This window comes from Ursus arctos, unplaced genomic scaffold (genome assembly GCF_023065955.2).
Source record: "Ursus arctos isolate Adak ecotype North America unplaced genomic scaffold, UrsArc2.0 scaffold_6, whole genome shotgun sequence".
NCBI classification, from domain to species: Eukaryota; Metazoa; Chordata; class Mammalia; order Carnivora; family Ursidae; genus Ursus; species Ursus arctos.
Genome location: NW_026623078.1, coordinates 36,651,791 through 36,676,254, shown reverse-complemented (window position 1 = coordinate 36,676,254; position 24,464 = coordinate 36,651,791). Strand labels below are relative to the sequence as shown.

The 24,464-nt window shown below is 34.1% G+C and overlaps 1 protein-coding gene across 2 annotated transcripts in view; it reads left to right on the top strand.

Moving 5' to 3' along the window:
- SNX16 (sorting nexin 16) overlaps positions 1-24,464 on the top strand; it is a 40,631-nt gene extending 16,167 nt beyond the window's left edge. For both annotated transcript variants that reach the window (XM_026495824.4, XM_026495823.4), the window contains 4 exons: positions 10,524-10,593; positions 20,667-20,803; positions 21,298-21,417; positions 22,396-24,464. In XM_026495824.4, coding sequence (XP_026351609.1) covers positions 10,524-10,593; positions 20,667-20,803; positions 21,298-21,417; positions 22,396-22,492 — 424 coding nt within the window. In that variant the 3' untranslated portion in view covers positions 22,493-24,464. The remainder of the gene's footprint in view (positions 1-10,523; positions 10,594-20,666; positions 20,804-21,297; positions 21,418-22,395) is intronic.

Below are 24,464 nucleotides of genomic sequence, written 5' to 3'. Positions count from 1 at the left end.
GTGTTTCAGAGAAACAAAGATTTCTTGGCCAAATAAATTGCAAAAGGTTTCATTTGACATTCCTAGAGTGTTGAAAGTTCTAAGAAGTCTTACATTAAAGAATCTAGTGTGCCTCACATTATTTGCCTACTTGCTTTTGTCTTGTTGCATCATCAAACATTTAGGGATTATTGTTAGATAAATTGAACTCAAAGTGAAGAGTTTATATCTTGTTTATTCTAGACTAACCATTATCTTTTTTGTGGGTTATGGGTACCATTACTTATTTCACAGTTTCAAAAGCTTCTTAAGTTTTTGTTTAAAGCATGAGTGAAAGGACGGGAAGAAGAATTATTTCTCTGTATCTTAAGCATTTTCTCTGTGTCATACCAAGGAGGATATGAAAGAAGCTGAGGGTGTACTCTTTGGTCTTAAAATTCATTTGAAGAAATTAGGCTTCCATATGAACAAAATAAGGGAGTTTATGAAAGGCTACTTAGTATGATACAGGTTATAAAAGTAGCAGGAACTCAGAGAAGGGGAAGATTGGCCTTTTTCCAATGAGCAAGCAATACTGGAAGTAGGAAGTAGAATTTGAGAACATTGAAGGCTAAATTAAGATTATGGGTGGAAAGATGAATATGAGCCATAAACAAATAATTAGAAGATATCTAGGAAGTCTAGGATTGCCAAACAGCCATTTATGAATTTCTCCTAAGGAAGAAAAGAGAAAATCTCAACACATCTGTGTGAAAACATAAAACAACTTTTAAGAAACAGTATTTAGGGGCGCTGGGGTGACTCAGTCGGTTAAGTGTCCAACTCTTGGTTTTAGCTCAGGTCATGATCTCAGGTCGTGAGATCAAGCTCTCCACCCCCCCCCCCCGCCCCCGGGCTCCACGCTCAGCACAGAGTTTGCTTGAGACTCTCTCTGACCCTCTCCCTCTGACCCTCTCCACCATGCGTGCGCACGCATGCACTCTCTCTCTCTCAAATAAATAAATAAATCTTAAGAAAAAAAGAATCACTACTTAAAACATCAATTAGCTGTAAGTTACCTGTTGATATACCTATTAGCATTCCTTTTAGAGTTGTAATGGCAGCATAGAAAAATTACTATCTTTACATGTCCAAGTAATTATTTGATATTAATTCTTTATAGATTTATAATTGCAGTCCTTTCACTTTCCTTTTTTATGTCCTTAACACTTCACAACACAGTTACTTCTTAATGTTCATGTTGGCTAAGAGCTTGCCATTACACAACCAGCAGCTCTTAATATTATAACCTCTCTAACTGTAACAAAGCAGAAGTAGAAGTAAGAAAGAACTGAAAGGATACTAAGGATTGTTGGTCTGAAAGTTTTAAGATAATATTATTTTCAGATGCATTTAGAAAATACAAAGTAAGAAAACAGATTAAAAACTTAATATTTTCAAGATTTCAGTAAATCAAAGGATTTATAATTTTGTCTGTTCCGTAAATATTTATTTAGGTCTTACTATATATAAGGTAATGTAATACACAAAGGTGTGTTAGGTACAGAACCTTTATTCAGGAAATTGAATAGGAGGAATAGTCACCCCAAAAAAACTATCATGAGTAGAGTTAGATCTCTTTCAGAGGAGGAAGAGAGAGAGAACTTTTTGACTGAGAGAATTAGAGGAAGCTTCCTAGAGGGTGACATTTGAGCTGGATTTTAAAGAATTAATGATATTTGGATTGACAAGGAGAAGGTGAATAAGGACCTTACAAATGAGAGGGGGTATTATATCAAAATGCAGAAACAAGAAGGCACGGATCCTGTGCCAGCAGCATGTGACTTTCAAGGTGAGGGATATCTAAAGATGGATGGAGGGGAAAAGTCTTACACTGCACAATTTGGTTATAGTTATTTACTATATAGTTACAGTTATTTAAAAATTATATATTATAAATTATAACAGTTATTTACTGGTTTATACTATCTTATGCAACTTTGAAATTGTTGCATCATTTAATCAGCACAGCAAATATTTTACTATTCTTTATTTTCAGAAGCAGTACACAAATATCCTGATTTACCAAATTTTTTTCTTTTTTTTAATTATTTAAAATAGAGGGGTTAAATTATATAATTTTTTCATATTACCATCCATCTATAAGGACTTCAGTGCCAAAAATTCATGTTTTAAATTCTATATATGTAAAAAAAAAAAAAAGTTCAGGATGGATTTGTATTAACAGCAGTTCATAGAAAAAAGTATAGAAGAATTTACATGAAGGAGCAATTGAAAAAAATAATATTTACCCTTTAAAAAGCAAAAGTACTTGGGGGATAAAATAACCATCTTTACATATTTGAAAGATTGTGATGGGGAGAAAGATTAATCAAATGATACTTAGCTTTAAAATAGTGCTTCTCCAGCTGTAGTGTAGTTAAAGTGAAGCCCTGAATCAACAGGTCTGGAGTGAAGATTCTGTATTTCTAAGGTTTCTAAGTGATGCTGATACTGCTGATCCAAGGACCTCATTTTTAATAGCAAGACTAACATGTGAAACTAGGTGTAATAGTGAGAAATTAGAGAAAGACCCTAACAGTTCAGATAAGAAAGAATTATATATCACTTCAGGCTATCAAATATAAAAATATTATGCCTTTTTTTGAGAAAGTGAGTTTCTCTTTACCTTAAGTATTTGAAAAGGTTAGATAACCATCAGTCGTATTGAAGGGGGGGATTATTAAATGAGATGTATTGGATTAGATGACTTCTTAGGTCTCTTCTAGTTGTAAAATTCAATAGTTCTATAATTCTTGAACAAGAATACTTAGACTATTGTTTATGCATTTTCAAGCTGAACTATGTTCTCACAGGAAATTTCTTTAGTGTATCTAAGTTGTTTTTATAAATAAAGATATTATTGAGAGAAGTTAGGTTAGTCTTAGTATTTTTATAAAATGAAAGAATTAAGTATATATGCAATAGCTTATATAATGCCAACTCATGAGAACCAACCCATTATTGCTAAGGTTGGTCAAGTGATCTTCACCACTAATGTTAGTTTGGTAGACATTCAATTATGGACAGTTTTTTTTAATGCAATAAAGCCAAATATTTTGTATTCAGATACATCTAAACTCTTACCTAATTAAATTGGATCTCAGAGACATTATGCAAAATTCAGTTTTTGGGCTTAGTAGTGAAATAATTTTAGTCAGTTACTTACCTGGTTTTAATCAGTGTCTTCAATTGGAAAATGAGGTAATCTAAGTAGCCTCTAAAAGTTACCTTTCAACTCTAAATTTCTCATATCCTATTATTTTTATTGTACTTCCTCATGAATCTTAAGGTCACATATCAGAAACATCCAGATTTTGACCTTTTAACTCTTAAGATTTTTGGGCTTGTTGCTATCCAAAGTTTACCCTATCCAAAGTTTACCTTCTTGTGAAAACAGGAGTATCTGTTAAAACCTAAAATCCATCTCAAATTTGAGAATTGTAGTAGAGTGTTTATCTGCAACAGTGGATAGAAGTTTGTTCTGATGTTCTTAACAGTTGCATTAAATTTTTTTCTGATTGTGTAACTGTTAATAATTTGTGGAATACTTATTCTATGATGTGCTAATTGGTTTGAATATGGTCTATACAGTCCAGAAACATCATCTACCTTTTGGTGAAGGAGACAATACTCGAACAGAGAATACTTGGGTTGATAAACAGACAATACTAATAATACAATAATAAATGCTGTGAAAGGGATCTCTTCAAGGTGCTATGGTAATACATATAAGAATATTGAACCTAGGGGCTCCTGGGTGGCTCAGTCAATTAAAAGACTGACTGATTTCGGCTCAGGTCATGATCTCAGAGTTCTGAGATCGAGCCCCACGTGGGGCTTTGAGCTGGGCATGGACCCTGCTTAAGATTCTCTCTCTCTCTATCTCCATCTCTGTCTGCCCATCCCCACCAGTTCACACACCTGTTCATGCACCTCTGTGCTCATGCACCTGCTCCCTTGCATGCACTAAATAAATCCCTAGCCAAGATACCTTTTTTAATAATAATTTTTTATTATGTTATGTTAGTCACCATACAGTACATCCCTAGTTTTTGATGTAGTGTTCCATGATTCATTACTTGCATATAACACCCAGTGCTCCATGCAATAGGTGCCCTCCTTAATACCCATCACCGGCCTATTCCAATCCCCCACCCCCCTGCCCTCTGAAGCCCTCAGTCTGTTTCCCAGAGTCCATAGTCTCTCATGGTTCATTCCCCTTTCTGTTTACCCCCCCCCTTCATTCTTCCCTTCCTTCTCCTAGTGATCTTCCTGCTATTTCTTACGTTCCATAAATTAGTGAAACCATATGCTAATTGTCTTTCTCTGTTTGACTTATTTCACTTAGTATAATCTCCTCCAGTCCCGTCCATGTTGCTGCAAATGTTGGGTAATTGTTCTTTCTGATGGCTGAGTAATATTCCATTGTATATATGGACCACATCTTCTTAATCCAGTCATCTGTTGAGGGGCATCTCGTCTCCTTCCACAATTTAGCTATTGTGGACAATGCTGCTATGAACATTGGGGTGCATATGGCCCTTCTCTTCACTACGTCTGTATCTTTGGGGTAAATACCCAGTAGTGCAATGGCTGGATCATAGGGTAGCTCAATTTTTAACTTTTTAAGGGACCTCAACACTGTTTTCCAAAGTGGCTGTACCAACTTGCTTTCCCACCAACAGCATAAGAGGGATCCCCTTTCTCCACATCCTCTCCAACATTTGTTTCCTGCCTTGTCAATTTTTGCCATTCTAACTGGTATAAGGTATCTCAATGTGGTTTTGATTTGAGTTTCTCTGATGGCTAATGATTTTGAACATTTTTTCATGTGTCTGTTAGCCATTTGTATGTCTTCCTTGGAAAAGTGTGTTCATATCCTCTGCCCATTTTTTTATTTGATTATTTGTTTCTTGTGTATTGAGTTTGTTAAGTTCTTTGTAGATCTTGGATACCAGTCTTTTATCTGTAGTGTCATTTGCAAATATCTTCTCCCATTCCGTGGGCTGCCTCTTAGTTTTTTTAACTGTTTCCTTGGCTGTGCAGAAGCTTTTTATCTTGATGAAGTCCTCAAGTTCATTTTTTCTTTTGTTCTCTTGCCTTTGGGGAGCCTTTTTGTGCTTAATTTGATTTTGACAGAATTAGTATCTCGTATTTTTAGTACACTTTTTACTTAGTTCTTGATTGACCTTTTAATGAATTGTAGGCATTAGTTGTAAGGGTTTTTTCTTTTAAAATATACATTTCAAGATGAAGAGCACATTTAACTATTAACTTACTGGTTTTTCAAAAATTGTGAAATGTAAACATATATATCTATGAAAGAAAAAAAGTAAAATATAATAGTAAATAGAAGATGAAAGTTCACCAGATGAAATAGATTTTTAAGAAGTTTGAAAATAGGGGCTCCTGGGTAGCTCAGTCGGTTAAGTGTTTGCCTTTGGCTCAGGTTGTGATCCCAGGGTTCTGGGATCAAGCCCCTAATCGGGCTCCCTGCTCAGTGGGGAAGTCTTCCTCTCCCTCTGCCTCTCCCCCTGCTCATGCTCTCTCTTGCTCTCTTTCAAATAAATAAATAAAATCTTAAAAAAAAAAAAAAGAAGAAGAAGAAGAAGTAGTAGTAGTAGTAGTAGTAGTAATAGTAGTAGTAGTAGTAGTATGAAAATACAGGGGTGCCTGGGTGCCTCAGTTAAGCATCTGCCTTCAGCTCAGGCATGATCCCAGGATCCTGGGATCAAGCCCTGCGTCAGCCTCCCTGCTCTGCAGGGGGCCTGCTTCTCCCTCTCCCTCTGCCTGCTGCTCTCCCTGCTTGTGCTGTCTCTGTCTCTGTCAAATAAATAAATAAGATCTTTAAAAAAGAAGAAGAGGAAGTTTGAAAATACAGTAAAACTCTGAAGGAAAACTTTTTTAGAGAATCAGAGGAAGAGATAAAGTTATAGGGCAAATTTGCTCTGATAATAAAAAATGCTGAGGGATACCATCTGTGGTCTCCTTATCTTCAGGCAAGCTAAGTCAACAACTGATCTCAATTTTAAAATAGAGTTTTCCGGGGGCGCCTGGGTAGCGCAGTCATTGGGCATCTGCCTTCGGCTCAGGGCGTGATCCTGGCGTTCTGGGATCGAGTCCCACATCGGGCTCCTCGGCTGGGAGCCTGCTTCTTCCTCTCCCTCTCCCCTGCTGTGTTCCCTCTCTCGTTGGCTGTCTCTCTGTCACATAAATAAATAAAATCTTAAAAATAAATAAATAAATAAAATAAAATAAAATAAAATAAAATAAAATAAAATAGAGTTTTCCCAAACACACTAAAAAGCTACTCTAGGTAGTAAAAGGAATAAAAAGATACAAAGTCTTTCTTTACCTTTTAATTCCAGATTGTTGGATTTTTCTCTTAGATCTAGGTTTCTCTTTTATCCTGTTTTTCTTACCTTTATTATCATAGCTAAATGGAAGCAAAAGTATTAAAGATTGAATATGGAGGAGAGATTATGGGCTATATTAAACCTGTCAGTGAACAAAGAGGAAAAAAGAGTTAAGACTTTTTTCTTAAAAATTGACTTCTATTTAGTTTATAGACTGTTTAATAATAGACTCTTTGGTATTTATATTTTATTTGAATTCACTTGATTTGTTTATAAATTATACATTGATAATATGTAGGAAATCACTGAGCAGAATCATGGCACACATAGGCAGTCAAATATTTGCCAAATCTGAATAAAGTTCTCTATCAGTGATTCTCAAGCAAGGGTAAAGGTTTTCTTTTCTAGGGGGGAAAAATGTATCAGAATGTCAGTGAAAGAAATTGTTTTCTCAGACACTATTATCTCCCAGAGATTCTTTTGTGTCCCTCTCCTGTGGGAATAGAGTTTGAACATATTGACTCTCTTCCTCTGTCACCTGAATCCTGTTGAAACCAAGGAAATGTAGTGAACCCCTGAGAAAGTATTTTATAAATCAGAGTGGTATAGCCAGTTTTAAATTTCATTCTTATGTTACAGATTAAAGAAGGTAAGGCATGGAATATGACCTTGAACTATATTGGAAAAAAGCTTAGGGAATCCATTGGATTTTGTTTGAGTAACACTCTAGTGAGCTGAGATCACAAAGATTTTTCTCTTTTTACTGGAGTATATACTGATATACAATATCCCATTAGTTTCAAGTGTACATCATAGTGAATCAGTATTTTTATACATTATGAAATGATTCCCACAAAAAGTCTAGTTACCATCTGTCACCACAGAGTTATTGCAATGTTACTGACTATATTCCCTATGCTATATATTAGGTGAAGGAGATTAAGAGCTACAAACTTCTAGTTATAAAACAAGTAAGTCATGGGGAGGTAATATAGATCATAAAGATGTTTAGAGGAGAATGAAATAGAAGAGCCACTCCAAAAACGATTCCTACAGCTGGGCACATTGTCAACATCACTGTTGCTCTGGGGCTAAATTTCTACTATAAGTCAAAGGTATAAAAAGAGATACATATATTCCTTTAACTACTTTTTCTTTCCTAGCAGCAGCATTTCAATAATTAATTTGCTAACATAAATATGTTACTAAAGGATGAGGAAGTCTGGATATAAACCTATAAGAGAACAATGTCTCACATTGGGTTATCATACACTGAAAGTATTAAAAAGAAAAAAAGACCCTTCTGTAAACTTTTTTGCACTTTCTTTATCAATCTTAAAGGCTGTTCCCAGGGTTTCAACAGACTTTTGACCTCTCAATCCCAAGATCAGTTTATTTCCTGTGGCTCATTTTTTGCCTAATAGTTGGTTCTGTAGTAATGGGTGGATAAAAGTATAATAGCTAAACCAAAAGAATGTGTGGTGGTCCTGTTCTTCTCTGTGCTCTTAGACCAACTGCAGTAGTCTAGAGGCCTTGGCTAAAGGATACAGACAGGGGCGCCTGGGTGGCACAGCGGTTGGACATCTGCCTTCAGCTCAGGGCGTGATCCCGGCATTATGGAATCGAGCCCCACATCAGGCTCCTCCGCTATTAGCCTGCTTCTTCCTCTCCCACTCCCCCTGCTTGTGTTCCCTCTCTTGCTGGCTGTCTCTATCTCTGTCGAATAAATAAATAAATAAATCTTTTAAAAAAATAAAAATAAAAATTAAAAAATAAAGGATACAGACAAGTTGAATGTTTTCTGAAGGAAGTGACCAGCAAGGGGAAAGGATCCAGATGAACCAAAATATAACAGAAATGAATTTAAAAGTAGAAAAAGGCACATATTTTCACTCAGAAGATAGATTTAAGGTCTTGCTCTACCACTTGCACTTGTAACCTTGTATGGGTCATTTTAACTCTCTGAACTTTGGTATCATTTGTAAAATGGAAATGTAATACCTGTCTTCACCTCACATGATTATTGTGAAAATTAAATGAAATAGGATATATGAAAGCCCTGTGTGTGCAATGTACTTTAAAAATATGAAAAGTGATAACTATATGGGGTGATAGATATGTTAATAGCTTGATTGTAGTTCACATTTCACAATATATACTTCAGTCAAGTTGTACACCTTAGATATATACAATTCTTAATTGTCAGTTATACCTCAGTAAAACTGGGGAAAAAATGTTGGCTCCATGAGTGCAGAGACCATATAGGCTTTAGGTACGCAATAAAATTTGTTACAGGATAAAAGAAAAGAAAATATTAGTATATTAGTATTGCTTTGGGGGACTATAAGGCAGGGGGAGATACAACATTTTCAACGTTCTCTTAGGGTTATCATGTGAAAGAGGACTTAGATTTGCCCTGAATGGCTCAAAAGCGAATTGAGATTCATGAGTAGAAGCTGCAGGGAGAAAAATTTCAGCTCAGTAGAAGAAATAATTCTCTAATTTTCCGTATTTTTCAAACATAAGGTGGTTTATTCTAAGAGGTGCAACATTCCCTATTCCTGGAGGTGTTTAGGTCTACTCTTGGCTGAACACATGAAAAGGTTAAGCATACTGTGGATCACATTTTATAAAAAGCAACTAGATCACATTTAAGATCCTTTCCATCTCTATTATTTCATGATTATGAATACTCAGGTTTTTTCTGTTTCCTTGAATCTGTATCCTTTATTACCTGTATTGTCAAGATTTTATCGTCTACAGATTTACTCCTCTTTGTTCTGTCTTTGCAGTCTTCTGGATTGATTTCTTAACACCACTTCTCTATATTAATTCACATTATTTTCACTTTTGGAAAGGTTTCACTGTATATTCCATTTGTCTCTTCATGACCATCCCCTGTCATCGTCAACCCGTCTGTCCCAATATGAATCCCAGTGTATGATTCCCTTTTCAGCGTAGGTTGACATCTATACAGTACATCAAAATATCATATTTTTATCCTTTTATACCTAAAAATTTTAAGTCTCCATATTTGTTTTAACATGCACACACAGTTGCCTCTCAGTCCAAAATTGCTTTTAGAAAGGTATTTTTGTAACAAGGAAGTTAAGTTTTCTACTGTTTTAACCTATTTCTGATCATTGCGAAAGACAATATCCTATTATAGTTGCCCCTTGAACAACATAGGTTTGAACTGCATAGATCCTCTCATACACAGATTTTTTGCAGCATAGTACTATAAATGTATTTTTCTTATGATTTTCTAAGTAACATTTTCCTTTCTAGCTTACTTTATTGTAAAAATGCAGTATATAATATAACATACAATATATGTGTTAATTGACCATTTATGTTATGGAGAAGGCTTCCAGTCAACAGTAGGCTATTAGTAGTTAACTTTTTGGAGAGTCAAAAGTTATATGCAGATTTTCAGCTGCACAGGGGGTTAGCACCCCTAACCCCTGTGTGGTTGAAGGGTCAACTGTATTTCATTATTTTGAAATTTATAGTAATTCAGAAATGAGGAGTTGTTCAGTGTTTTTCTCTCTTAAACTCTTTAGGGAAAATATTTAAGTATATTACAAGTATATATATTTATATATTATATATATAATAATTATATATATATATAATTACAAGTATATTGTGATAAACATGATTGCAAGAAAAATCTTTAACTTGTTTCAGTGTAAATACTTTTCAGTTAGTTTAGAAGCATCTCTTGACAATGAAACAAATGAAGTATAAATTAGAAATTGTATTTCTTCATAACAAGATAATGACATTTTTAGACTAGTTTAAATTAATAATTTTGGAAGTAATACTGTTTCTATTCATCATTTAGGTTGGTCTCCTATACCATTATTCTGACTTATATTTTATCTCCTGCAGTTCTTATGTAGCATGAATTTACAATTTCTGTGTTCATAAGATCTTAGAATATGGCTTAAAATCCTTGTATCTTCTAAAGATTTTATATTTGTATTTGGTTGTTTGTATGAGAACACATAAACCAACTTGCTGCTTTTCCTATATCCGCAAAACCAACTTGCTTAGAACACTGTATAGCTTCAAAGTAACTTTTGCTTTCTGTCTTTTGTAAACTTATTTGTACCCCAGCTTATTTTTCTTTCCTTTGAAAAGCCTTGCAGTGAGAGAATTTCTTTGTCTGGATGATCCACCAGGTCCATTTGATAGCCTAGAAGAAAGCAGGGTAAGTGCTGTATTATATATCACGTGGAAAGGGGAACAAATAATACAGTACAGTAACTACATTGTTTCTTGAATGGAATAGCAAACAGCAAAATATTATAGTTTCAGACCATCATAGTTTTACACAGAAAGCTTTTAATGTGTGAGTCAAAGGTGTCTTTCATTGAAATACATGAACCTAGTTCAGTGAAAAAATAAGTTTGTACATGTCATGCCATCAGGGAAGCTCTAAATAAATCTTGCATTTTTTTCTCTTTATTTTTACTATTTTTAAAAAAAATCATATGGAAATTTATTTTACTACATTTAAAAGTGCTATTTGTATGCTGAGTTTTCTTCCATCTAAATATCAAAGTAAAGAACCTACAATTAAAATCAATTAAAACTTACCTTCAGAATTAGAAGTTATTGTTGTGTTATCAATTCAACTCAAGCTTGATGCTCCTCAAATTACACTAATTTACGTGTTAGAGTGGCCCATTTCTTGAAGCAATTGGCTAGATTCACAAAACAGATTTGGTAATAATAGATTAGGATTTTATGCAAGTTTTTTTCGCCAAATGTTCAATGGCATTTAAATGGAACAGATCTAATTGGTAGATTTGTAATGTTTTCAGTTAAACTGAATCTGTTCTTTGTATTAGAGTGAATGCCATAGCTTTTTGGAAACAGCTTTATTGAAGTAAAAATTTCATCCATAAGCTATTTGCTATTCCATTGTAAATGTACAATTTAATAATTTTTAGTAAACTTACAGAACTATGCCACTGTCACCATAATTCAGTTTTAGAAATTCCCATCACCTTGAAAAAAAGGCCTGCAAGCCATTTTGCAATCAGTCCAACACTCCCAGCTCCAGACAACTACTGATCTGCTTTCAGTTTTTACAAATTTGCCTTTTCTGAATATTTTATGTCAAGTCGTGTGTGTGTGTGTGATCAGTATTCAATATACATAATATTTTACAAATACAATATGCATAACATATAGTATACAGTATATAATCTTTACATTTACTGTCTTTCACTTAGCCTCATGTTTTTGGGGGTCAACCATGATATAGCTTCTATGAATATATAGAAGCAATACTTCTTGTTGCTGAATGGTTTTCATTGTATGCATATACCACATTTTGTTTATCCAGTCACCAGTGGGACATTTGAATAGTTTCCAGTTTTGTGCTATTTTGAATAATGCTGCTGTGAACAATCTCATAGAGACTTTGGACATTTGTCTTCATTTCTCTTGGATTGATCCCTGGAAATGGAACATTTGCTTATATGGCAAATTATATTTAACAGTATGCAAACTGTATTCTGAATTTGCTCTACCATTTCACATTCCCACCACTAGTATATGAGAGTTCCAGTTTATCCGTGTCCTCATAAATATGACTTACCTGTCTTTTGGAGTATAGTCATTCTTGTGGGTGTGTAGTGGTATTGTACTATAGTTTTAATTTGCATTTCCCTAATTTTTTATGTTGGTCACTTTTTTTAAATATGTTGATCACTTTTTCATGTGTTTTTTAGCCATTTATATGTTTGATGAATTGTCTTTTTAAGTCTTTTGTGCCCCCCTTTTTTTTAAGTTCGGCTGTTTTATTGAGTTGTAAGACTTCTTTATTTTGGATAGAAGTCCTTTATCAGATACCTGATTTGCAAATATTTTCTCCTATCTGTATGTGTCTTTTCATCTTCTTAATGGTGTCTAATGTCTTTAACTTTAATGAAGTTCATTTTATCACTTTTTTTATGGCTTATGGTGTAGTATCATTAAGAACTCTTTACCCAGGGGCGCCTGGCTGTCTCAGTCGGTAGAGCATCCAACTCTTGATCTCGGGCTCATGAGTTCAAGTTCCATGTTGGGTGTGGAACTACTTAAAAAAAAAAAAAAGAACTCTTTACCTAACACAGGGTCAGAAAGTTTTCTCCTTCAGTTTTTTTCCTGGAAGTTTTATAGTTTCAGCTCTTATATTTAGTCTGTAATCCATCCTGACCTGATAGATATTGATAAGGTATAATGAGATAAGGGTCTTAAGTTCCTGTGGATACCTAATTGTGCCAATACCCTTTATTGTGTTGGCACCTTTATCAAAAATCAAATAAACATAAAGGAATGGGTTTGTTTCTGGACTCTTAATTCTCTTCCATTGATCTAGTTACCTCTCCTTATGCCAGTACCTCACACAGTCTTGTTTATTACAGTTTTCTTATGGTTACTGTTTACATAGTATATCTTTTTCCATTTTTTTGCTTTCAGTTTGAGTCTTTCAATCTAACGTCTGTCTCTTGTATATAGCATATAGTTGGGTCTTGGTCTTTTGTTCAGTCTGACATCTTTTCCTTTTACATCTGCCATTTTGCAGTTTGTTTTCTGTCTCATCTGTTTTGGTCCTGTTCCTCTTTACTGCCTACTATTGTATGAAATAAATATTTTTTGTATGCCAGTTTGATTCCTCTACAGAAGTGTTTACTTTTTTATTTTTTAATGGTTGCTGTAGGTATTACAGTATGCATCTTAACAGTCAACTTCAGGGTAATACTTAATTCCAGGGAATTATAAACTTAGCTCCAATACATCTTTTTCATCCCCCCTCCAACATGGGGCTTGAACTCACAACCCTGAGATCAAGAGTCACGTGCTCCACTGACTGAGCCAGCCAGACGCCCCCATTATTTATCACAATTTTAAATCTATATGCCATAATTCCATTAATACAGTGTAATAATTATTTCTTTATATAGTCTTTTCTCTTATAAAGAAATTAAGGGAAGAAATGAGAAAAATATAAGAGTTATAAACCCTTTCATATTTATCCATATAGTTACTATTTCCAGCCCTCTTCATTACTTGCTGTGGATTGGTATTATTATCTGGTATCACATTCTTTAAACTTCAAGGCCTTCCTTCCTTTAGTATTTTTTTAAGGCAGGTCTGATGGCAACAAATTCTCAGTCTTTGTTTATCTGGGAATGTTCATTTAGGAACGGTAGTTTAATTGATGGGGTGTTTTTTTTTTTTTCACTACTTTGTGTCATTCCTCTGTCTTCTGGCTTCCATTGTTTCTGATGAAAAGCCAGCCTTTAATTATATTGTTCCCATGGACATGATGAGCCATTTTGCCCTTGCTACTTTCAAGATTTTTTTCTTTGACTTTCAGGTGTTTGATTATGATATATCAAGGTGTTTATCAAAAATTGGCTTCATCAAGCTTCTTGGATTTAGCAGATTAATGCTCTACATCAGACTTAGGAAGTTGTTGGCCATTATTTCTTCAAATAATTTTCAGCCTTTTTCTCTTGCCCTTCTCCTTCTGGGATTCCCATTACCCATATCCTTGTATGCTTCACATTGTACTACATGTTTCTGAAGTGCTGTTCATTTTTTTTTCAATCATCTTTCCTCTGTTCTTCAGACAAAATAATTTCTATTGATCTATGTTCAACCTCACTGACTCATTTTTCTGTCATTTCAAATCTGTTGAGCCCCTCTTTTTAATTTTTCACTTCAGCTATTGTGCTTTTCAACTGCAGGATTTCTATTTGCTCTTATTATTATTATAATTATTCTATTTCTTTATTGAGTCCATACTGTGTCAATTAATTACTTTGGCTTTATAATTTTTGTATCTGGCAAGAGAAGGTTTCCCTTCCTTGTTCTTCTTCAAAATTGACATTTGTTTTTCCATATGAATTTTAGAATCAACTTGTGAGTTTCATGAAAGATCCTGGTGGCATTTTGTTTGGAATTATAATACATTTATTGATTGATTTTGAAGAGCAGAATCATTATAGAATTGAATCTTCCTATCAATAGATCTTTGCTTTATTTAGATCTTTTTTAAAAGTCTTCAATAAAGGTTAAATTTTTTCCTAAAACTTTTAGGGAAAGCTGTAGAATTTATTATTTTGAGGGTTTTTTTAATCATAATTGGTATTTTTATTATATTCTCTTTTTTTAAAAAATTTTATTTATTTGACACGGAGAGAAAGAACAAGTAGGAGGAGCAGCAGGCAGGGGGAGAAACAGACTCCCCGCTGAGCAGGGAACCTTATGTGGGGCTTGATCCCAGGACTGAGAGATCATGACCTGAGCCAAAGGCAAATGCTCAACAAGTGAGCCACCCAGGCACCCCTATTATATCCTAATTTATTACTGTTTTCTGTATATTTTATATGTTACATCTTTGGTGAAATCTCTGATTAGTTTGTAGATCCTTAATCATATCCCCTAATATACTAAGTTATGGTTTTTCGTTTTTAATCCTTAATATGTTTCATTCCATTTTCATATTTTTTTGTGCTAATTTGGATCTTTAGCGTTAAATAGAAACAGTTATAGCATACATCCTTTCCCTCTGTTCCTGACTTCAAAAGAAATGATTCTGTTTTTCACCATTGGATATGGTGTTTCCTACAAGCAGCTGGGAGTTGTGGGTTATGTTTGTTTATATCTTTGTTTTTAGGTTAAAGAAGTTCTGGTCCTACTTTGCTAAAGGTTGTGGCTTGTTTATGTTATTAACACTTTTGCTTCCATCTATAAAGATGATTATATGGGTTTTTTTTAATATGATACGTGATAAATCACATTCACAGATTCTCAAATGATAAAACATTCACTTCTGGGATTAACTCATTAATTCAGCATTTTTTTAATTGCTGGATTTGGATTGTAATGATTTTATTTAGAATTTTTACAGTATAATTTTCCTCTCTGTTATCGTCATTGGATCTGGCATCAGGATTATACCAGTCTTACAAGTTGAGGAATAGTCTCTTTTTCTTTTCTCCAAAACCATTTGAATAAGATCAGTATTGTTTGTTCCTTGAGTATTCATTAGAACTCACCTGTAAAACAACCTGAGTCTGGTATTTTCTTTAGTTTGTTCAGTAGTTTTATGGGTAGATTTTTAACATCTGATTACATTTCTTTAATGAATAGAGTTTATTCAGGTTGTCTGTTTCTTTAGGACTCAATTTTGATGGGTTTTTTGTTTTGGTTTGGTTTTTTTAGAAAATTGTCCAATTTGTACAGATTTTAAAATACATTGATGTAAGGCTGTTTTCTCATGATTTTTAAAAATCTCTTAACATATCTTTGAGTACCAAAAGTAGTATATTGAATTCACTCATAATGGTTGGTTGTGAATTTTTTTTTTAATTCTGTAGTTGAAATATCCTTAGTGAATCATTCCTTTTATTATTAGGTAATGACTCTTTTGTGCCTAATGTTTTCCACTTGAAATGCCATTGCTCTGAGATTAATAAAACTATACCTTTTGTGGGGGAGAAAGCAGATTTGCCTGTTGCCTGAGAAGTATTTTTCTATCCTTATAACTGAAGTGTGTTTCTTGGGGACTCCTGGGTGGCTCTGTTCGTTAAGAGTTTGCCTTCAGCTCAGGTCATGATCTCAGGGTCCTGGGATTGAGCCCGATGTCGGGCTGTCTGCTCAGCGGGGAGTCTCTTCTCCCCTGTGCTCTCCCTCTCTCTCTCTCTCTCTCTCTCAAATAAATAAATAAATAATCTTTAAAAAAAAAGTGTGTTTCTTGTCAGCATCATAGAGGTAGATTTTTGGCTTTTGATACAAACAGAAAAATCTTTTTTAACTGGTGAATTTATTGTGATGTGTCCAGTAATTACCAATATATGTGTATTTATTTCTGCCCTTTTATTTTATGCCTTTTATTTACCTTGCTTTTTCTCCTTTCCTTCCTTTTATATACTGAATGAGGTTTTTTTCTTCCCTTTTTCCCTCTACTTTTGGCTTCTAAGCTCTGTATTCACTGTCATTTATTTAATGGCCATATATTGTTCTCATCAAATAACTTATTTTTTTTTAAAAGATTTTATTTATGTATTTGACAGAGAGAGAAACAGCCAGCGAGAGAGGGAACACAAGCAGGGGGAGTGGGAGAGGAAGAAGCAGGCTCCCAGCGGAGGAGCCTGATGCGGGGCTCGATTCCAGAGCACTGGGATCACGCCCTGAGCTGAAGGCAGATGCTTAACGACTGAGCCACCCAGGCTCCCCTCATCAAATAATTTAGAACCAAGTTGTTTACAGCCTCCCCAAAGTGACCCAATGTTTCCTTTAATTACCTGCACACTTGCCACTTCCTTTCCTTACCATTTCAAGTTCTTTCGTCTCACTCTTCCCACGAGGGCTCAGTTAACTGCTCTTAAAGTACATCGTTTAATAGTTCTTTCAGTGAATGTGTGTTGGTAATGTTTAGGTCTTTAATGTTTGAAATTTTTTAAATCTTGCTCTCATTCTTGAGGTATGATTTAACTGGGTCTAGAATTCCACCTTGATAGTCCTTCTTCTCAGTGCTTTGAGGTCTTATCTGCTGCCTTTGCTGTAGACTGTTGCTGTTGTCAGTTCATTGTTGTCCCTTTCTAGTAAAATGGTTTTATTTCCTAGTATTTTAGAGGTCTTGTCTTTGATTTTAACATTTGCAGTTTTACTATCTTGTGTGTGGGTGGTGTTTATATTTGTCTTCCTTGGGATGCATTATTCGTCTAAATCTGAAAATGCTAGTATTTAATGAGTTCTGAACATTTTCTGCTGTTTTCTCACTGAGTATTGCTTCTCCTCATTCTCTCTTCTCTATTTTAGGAACTCAATTTATAAATATGTGTGTCAGTTATTTTCCTTTTCCATCTGTCTTAACCTTTCTTTCATGTTACCTGTTTCCATCTCCCTATGCTTCATTCTTCAATGAATAAATTCTGTGATTTTCCTAGTTCTAGCTTCCAGTTTACTCTGTTGTCTTCAGACAGGATTATTCTACTGTGATACTTCCATTAAGATATTAATAATATTGGGGCGCCCGGGTGCTCAGTCAATTAAGCATCTGCTTTGGCTCAGGTCATGATCACAGGGTCCTGGGATCGAGCTCCTCATTGGGCTTCCTGCTCAGCTGGGAGCCTGCTTCACCCTCTCCCTCTCCCTGCTGCTCCCACTGCTTGTGTTCTCTCCCTTTCTCTGTCAAATAAATAAGTAAAATCTTTTTTTTTTTAAAGAAACGTTCTTAATTATATTGACTATACTTTTCGTGTCTTGACATTCTATTGTTTTGTCTCAGGTATACCTGATATTTTTTAATAGTGGCTTTAAAAAATATTTTCAAGTCATTATACATGTTCATATTTTATGGTCTTTATCTAATAACATGCTGTCTGAAGTTTATGGAATTCTAATCCTTCTTTTCAGTGGATCGTATCCTAGTGTGTTTTGTAATTTTGGATTATAAATTCACTTTGATTAGAACTTTGTCTCCAGGAACACTGAACAGCCAAAGTTCAGGGTATATCCTTCCATAGAAATTTGTTTGCTTCTGCAGAGATACCTTGAGTATCATTGATCCTGGACCAGTTTTTATCTAATTTCTAAGCTTGGGTGTTTCTGACTAATTGTGATAGTATAAACTCAAACCAAAATCCACATGAGGCATTGGCTCATAGTTATAGATTCTTCAGGGAAGACTTTACCTCTCCCACATAGAGGCCAATATGAGACAAACATTCTTCCTTGATGTATTCCTATGTTCATGGGTGACTTTTATTGATGTCTTAGCTCTTCAGAGCTGAGCAACTTCTCCTCACCCCTCCTTTGCCCACTATCCAAAGCTATGTCAGTGCACATGATGGTGGCACTTGTTTTCTTTTCTCTTTGTTTTTGTTCCCTGAGACTTACCTCTGTTTCTTGTCCACATAGCTGTTTTAAAAGTTGTTTTTTAGCTAGGTATTTTGTAGCCAGAGGCCTTAGTTTGTCTGGTCACCCACATTGTTATCAGGGAAAGTTATATGTGATTCATTTATTTTGTTTATCTCTGTGTTCCTAGGTTCTATTTGCATGATAGTTGAACACTGTTCAGTTTTTTCATAATGTGAATATACCCAGATTTTTAAATTTGGGAATATTTATAAAATTCATCTTATGTCATTAGGTAAAAAAGCAAGCCACAGAATGATATGTATTATATGCTTCCATCTATATAAAGACAAATATTTGAGAAACTGAAAGTAATTCAGTTGGGTGGAACATGGGTTTTGCAGAGGACCAGAGGAAAGGAAAGGTAAATACAGCAAGCTATGAAGTTGGGGTAAAAGGCATATGTCACATCATAAGGTACTTCATTTGCCAAGGTAAGATATTTGGCCTTATCATTTAGGCAGTATTAAATCATAGGTAACATGATCATATCTATTTTTTAGAAAGCCAGCTTAGATTGCCAAAGTAAATATAGGTAAACCATTTCATTTACTGGTGTTGTAGTTTGGTTAAGAACTAAAAACTGTAGAAATGAGAACAAATGACAGAAACACAAGAGGTGTTGATGAGGCAGTAGGGGATGAGGGGAAGGGAAAGTGGAAAAACTGGGTTATCCTGGGGCCATAGAAATTAGGGAAACGAAGTGATTTAAGATGCTTGCCTGGGCTTTGATGACGATATTCCCTCGCGAACGCTATTTGGCTTGCCATCAGTACACCTAATTGAAGAGGACCAGTAGATACATGAGTGATGTCTATGCACTCAAGAAAAGGTTGAGGGCTGGAGATTAACAACAACAACATTAAATACATTGGAAGTTGATAGCATATAGTAGAGATGAGAGCTGAAGTGTTAACAGTAAGTGCAGTTTCCCAGGGATGCCATATAGAGCAAGAGAATATATAACCAAGGGCAAAACTTTGATGAATGCCCACATGCAAAGATCAAATAGAAAGCTAAGAAGTAACTGTCCAAGTTAAGAAGTGAACCAGGAAGTTTTATGGAGGCCAATGAGCGAGGATTTCATTAATTTTTTTTTTTTAATTAAGTCAATAGTGACATGCAGTGAAGTCAAGAACAGTACTTTGAATTCGACAATTAGAAGATCATTGTTAGCCTTTGCCTGGGCATAGTGAGTAGAGAAAAAGAGAGTGAAACTCCTAATTTAATGATTTTAGAAGTAAATGGGGGGCTAAATTTGGGTAATAAAAATCTTTGTGATAGATTTTTTCATTTTGAAAGGAAGGAGTTAGTAGCTAGCAAGACTCATGATCAAGAGGGTGGTGGAGATTATTTTTTTTTTTATGGAGAAGTTTTTAGGATTTACTTAACTTCAGTCAAGTTTATTAAGTAAATTTAGGGTCTAGAGGAGGGGGAAAGGTTGAAAATTTAAGAGAAAGTGTATGTGATTAAGCACACTTCCAGAGGAGAGAGAATAGAAAGATAACTTGAAGAATCACGTGTTCTTGAGGAAAAGAACAGGATGTGAAGGTAGCTGGAATCCAGGGAGTCAGTGATTTTTTTTTTCCTGGTATAGGAATCAAGATCATCTGCTGGGTTTGGAATCAGCAATATTAACACATTATAGGGGACTTGCCAGGGGTGACGGTTTAAAATAGTCACAGAGAAGACAGGACAGGGAGTGATAGACAACTAGGCATAATTAAAAGAATTGATCTGTAGCACTGAAAGCCTCATCAAAATAAGTGACCCACATTTTTTCATGACATCATTTTTTATGATAGTACGATTTCGTTTATGTGTTTTAATCTTTATTTCAGCAGTGTTTAGTATCCTGGGTATGAAGGATAGAATGTCAATTTTGAATGAATATGGGGAAAGGAGAAGGAAGAGGAAAGCAAAAACCCAACATTGTTTAGGTGCTATGGAGGAGGTTGTTACAGTGCTATCACTGCTAAGTTAATACAAATGAATAGCCACAATTTTTCAAAAATGTATATTCATCTGGGACTGGGCAAAAGTAGATGAAGGAGAATAGAAACTTAAAACTTGGCCACTTTTTCCCCCAATTCTACACTAGAGGGTTATCACATACTCATTTCAAGCACTGTGGTTTACTGATTAACAATTTTCAAGAAAGGGGACTTGTATTTAGAAGTCCTGCTGGTAGGTGGGGACTGAGTATCAAGATAGCAGAGACCAAAAAAGATGAGGGAAGAGAACAGATTGTTGGGGCTGCACACATATTATTTTGATTATGTTCTTTAACTCTTCAAATAAATGCTCTTAAGGAAGATACTGCATAAGTAATTCATTTTTTCTGCATATTTTGTTTTTAAGGCTTTCTGTGAAACTTTAGAAGAGACAAACTACCGTTTTCAAAAAGAACTACTTGAAAAACAGAAAGAGGTGGAGTCACTGAAGAAACTACTGAATGAGAAGCAGCTTCATATAGAAACTCTAGAGAGCAGAATCAGGTGCCTAGCATTTTAGTCTTGCTCATTAAACTCTTAATACTCGGCTAAATGCCCTTTGTATTTTAATATGATTTAGGAAGAGTCTTAGACTCTTGGTGTACTTTCGTGTAGATTGGGAAAATTGCCTTTTGATAATTTATTTAGGAGGTTGAACATTTGAAGGTGGGAAACATCAGAAATATGAGCCTCTAGCTGTTCAAAATAAACATTATTCATTTTAACCTATTTAAATGGTATCTTTGCTTCTAGGCATTTCTGCCAACTTTTCACATATGAAAGTTGTAGTTTGCGTTCTTGTCAGCATATTTTGAATTGATATTAAAATCATTTTACATTAATCCTAAGTACTAATTTCTCTATTGACTCCCAGAGTCAGCAATTTATTAGCCATATTAAGAATAGCTGAAGACTACTAAAGCTATATGTATTCACAAAAATAAACCAATACATACTTTATTTGTAGAAAATAACTTGTTGCTCTAATTTACTCTTAGAACATTGTCTTTAGAACCTGAGGAATCACTGCACATGTCAGAAACAGAAGGTACACACATCCCAAAGGTGGAGTCCTCCACACTTGAGGTTGATCAAGATGTTTTGCATGAAGAATCTAGGTAAATAATATTTGGTTTATTATAGCCTAATCATTTGAATAATTAAAGGGAAATAGTCAAAAATATGGAGTATGTTTCTTTTTCACGAGCTCAGTGTTACTGTATCATGAATCTGCTGAGCAAATAAAGAAAGACTATAGATATTCTAGACTATTCCTAAAAATGAGTCTTTGGAATCTAGGTACTAAATATTATTACTTTGAAGATATGTCTAAATTAACTATTCAGTTAATTCATTAATTTTGTTAAGCTTGACAAATTAATCTCCCTCAGTCTTTTTCCATTCAAAAAGTGGGATACTGTAATAGCAACAAGCCTGCCTACCTAACAGGAATGATGAAAAGATAGTATATTTGAAAGCGCATAGAATATTTATTACTTATAAATCCAAACTCATTATTAATACGTTAGTGGTAGCAGCTAAGCTGTAATTATGGGAACAAATTTATGTTGGTAAAGGTCATTATAAACTGGATTTTTAGTGATAAATGGTAGTTGGAAGAGCTGAAGGAGTTAAAAATATATCTCCAAAGGTGGTGTCTGGTAATGACAACTTAAAAATATAAAATTTCTTGGGGCACCTGGGTGGCTCAGTCAGTTAAGCGGCTACTTTCGTCTCAGGTCATGATCCCAGGGTCCTGAAATCAAGCCCCACATTGGGCTCCCTGCTCAGCAGAGTCTGCTTCTCCCTCTCCTGCTCGCCCTGCTTGTGATCTCTCTCTCTATCTCTGTGTCAAATAAATAAAATCATTATAAATATATATATATATAAAATAATATATATATAAGAATATATATAAAATAAAAATCATAAATATATATAATTTCTGTTCAAATATTTAAATATTATTTTTCATTAAATATTTTTCCATTAATATTTAAATAGTCTTTACATTAGATAAAAAATTTTAAAGGTAATAGTGAAGTGAAATAGCATGTATCTAATCTCTTTGTTGACATGTTTCTCTTTTCTTGCAGAACTGATGATAAGCCATGCTTAAGTTTTAGTGAACCTGAAAATTCTGTATCAGACATAGAAGTTGCAGAAGTGGCGTACAATGCAGAAGACGACTAACACATAACAAGCATTTCCTTCCATGTATATGGTTTAGCAAATTTAGAATAGAGTGGCAAATATTTAAAAAGAAAAAAAGACTGAAGCATTTACAGAAAACAGAAAGATTGCACATGTATAAAGTTTACATAAAGATAAGTTTTATAAGTTATTGGGATAAATGTATTCACTGCTGCTTTAAATTGTCTTTTATCCAACCTTTGTATTTAATACACTAAAAAAAAAATCTAGTTAGAGTTCTGTTATCAAGACTCAATTCTTAAGTAATGTGCATAAATTATTTTGGTATTTTGCCAATGTATTGCTCCAAACTAATGTATGTGCACACACTCTCGTGTGTGTGTGTGTGTGCGTGTTTGTGTTTGTGTTTAAAATGCCAATTTTATCAGTTAAATGGACATTAAATGCATGTTACTATCTGGTTGATATATACTTCTTTGTATCTCTGACATGATATATTTTCATTAGTGATTTAAATCAGTGGTAAAGATGAATTAAGTTTTAAATATTGATATGTTTACCATCTGTAAATAAAAATTGTCTGTTTGCAATGTTATTGCTATTTAAAAAGAAGAACTTTCTAATACCAAAGGAAAACTATTTGAAAGAGCTATAGTAACATATAATAACAAAGCTAAAGTGATAAAATAGCCTTGATTTTAAAAACTGATTCATTATTAGAATACTATAATAAGTGTTCTAGTTTATTATAATATGTTGTACTTGTTTATTTTCTACATAATCTTTATCTTAAATCTCTACCTGTAGAATCAGTGAGTTTTCCTCTTTCAGAATACTACCTCTTTTTGCTAATCAAGGTGTACTCTTTTGAAAGTATAGATTCTAAGTGAATAGGGAGTTATACAAAAAAATATAAAGTAAAAAGCCATGTATACTATAAAGTTCCTTAGCTGCGTTGACTCCTGGGATTGCATTTTATTTCTGTATATGTGAATATGTTGCTATAATGTATTAAGGCTGATTTTCTTTTAATATTTTTAGCCAAGTGATGCACTTTATGATAATTAAACTCCTTTGTGCCAAGTTTAATTGGTGAATTTCTTTAGTAAGTGGAGTTAGGAAAAAGAATTATATAGTGCCTTCACTGTTTCACTTTTTACACCAGTCTGCTAGGGTCTGTGAGTCAGCTTTATGAAAAAGTGTTTATTTCAGAATTGCTTATAGTTGTTGAAAGTGCCTTGTTTCATTTTTACGAAATGAAATTATTCATTTATTTTCTATTTCCACTGCTTTGCATATTGCTGTTAATAAGTGTTGTAATCATGCTAGCACTTTGAAATCCTAGTTGGTATATTGAACTGCATGTGCTTTCTAAAAGCTGAGGTAACCTTACTGGGGAAATAGAAAACAATCTCCAGTTTTGTTTTTTTCACTATCTAAAAGTTTATCAGTATCTTGATGTACATATTAAAATATAGTTGTTTAAAATTCTACTTATGTAGATTAAGAGATCAAGTGGCTGTTGTTAACTTTTGATCCAAAAAGGAGACTGCTTACCAAAGTACCAAAAATTTTAAAAGCCTTTGTCAAAATGCACAAGTATGTTCTGTCTCGGAATATTTTCCACAAAGTATACTAGAAGTGTGTTTACTATCCTGGGAGACAGGAAGAATATAATACACTATTCTCTTTGTTCATTTCAAAATATTCTAGGCTTGAAAAGGTTTGAAAAGAACATTTAAGTTAGTATCATTTTTAGTCTAATGACAAGATGATCTTTGCTAAATCCCAGATATTATATTGCTACATACATGTCTGTTCTAAAGTGAACCATACACTTCCAAAATCTGGCCTTTCAGAAGATTGTATGTAAAGTTTTGGATGGGTGAAGAAAAACACTTGTTAATTAGATAAACCACTCTTTATATTTAGAATTTACTTTTTTTATTTTTATGCTGCATTTTATTCCCACTATCATATTCATTTAATAAATTATTTTTTCAGTACAGCA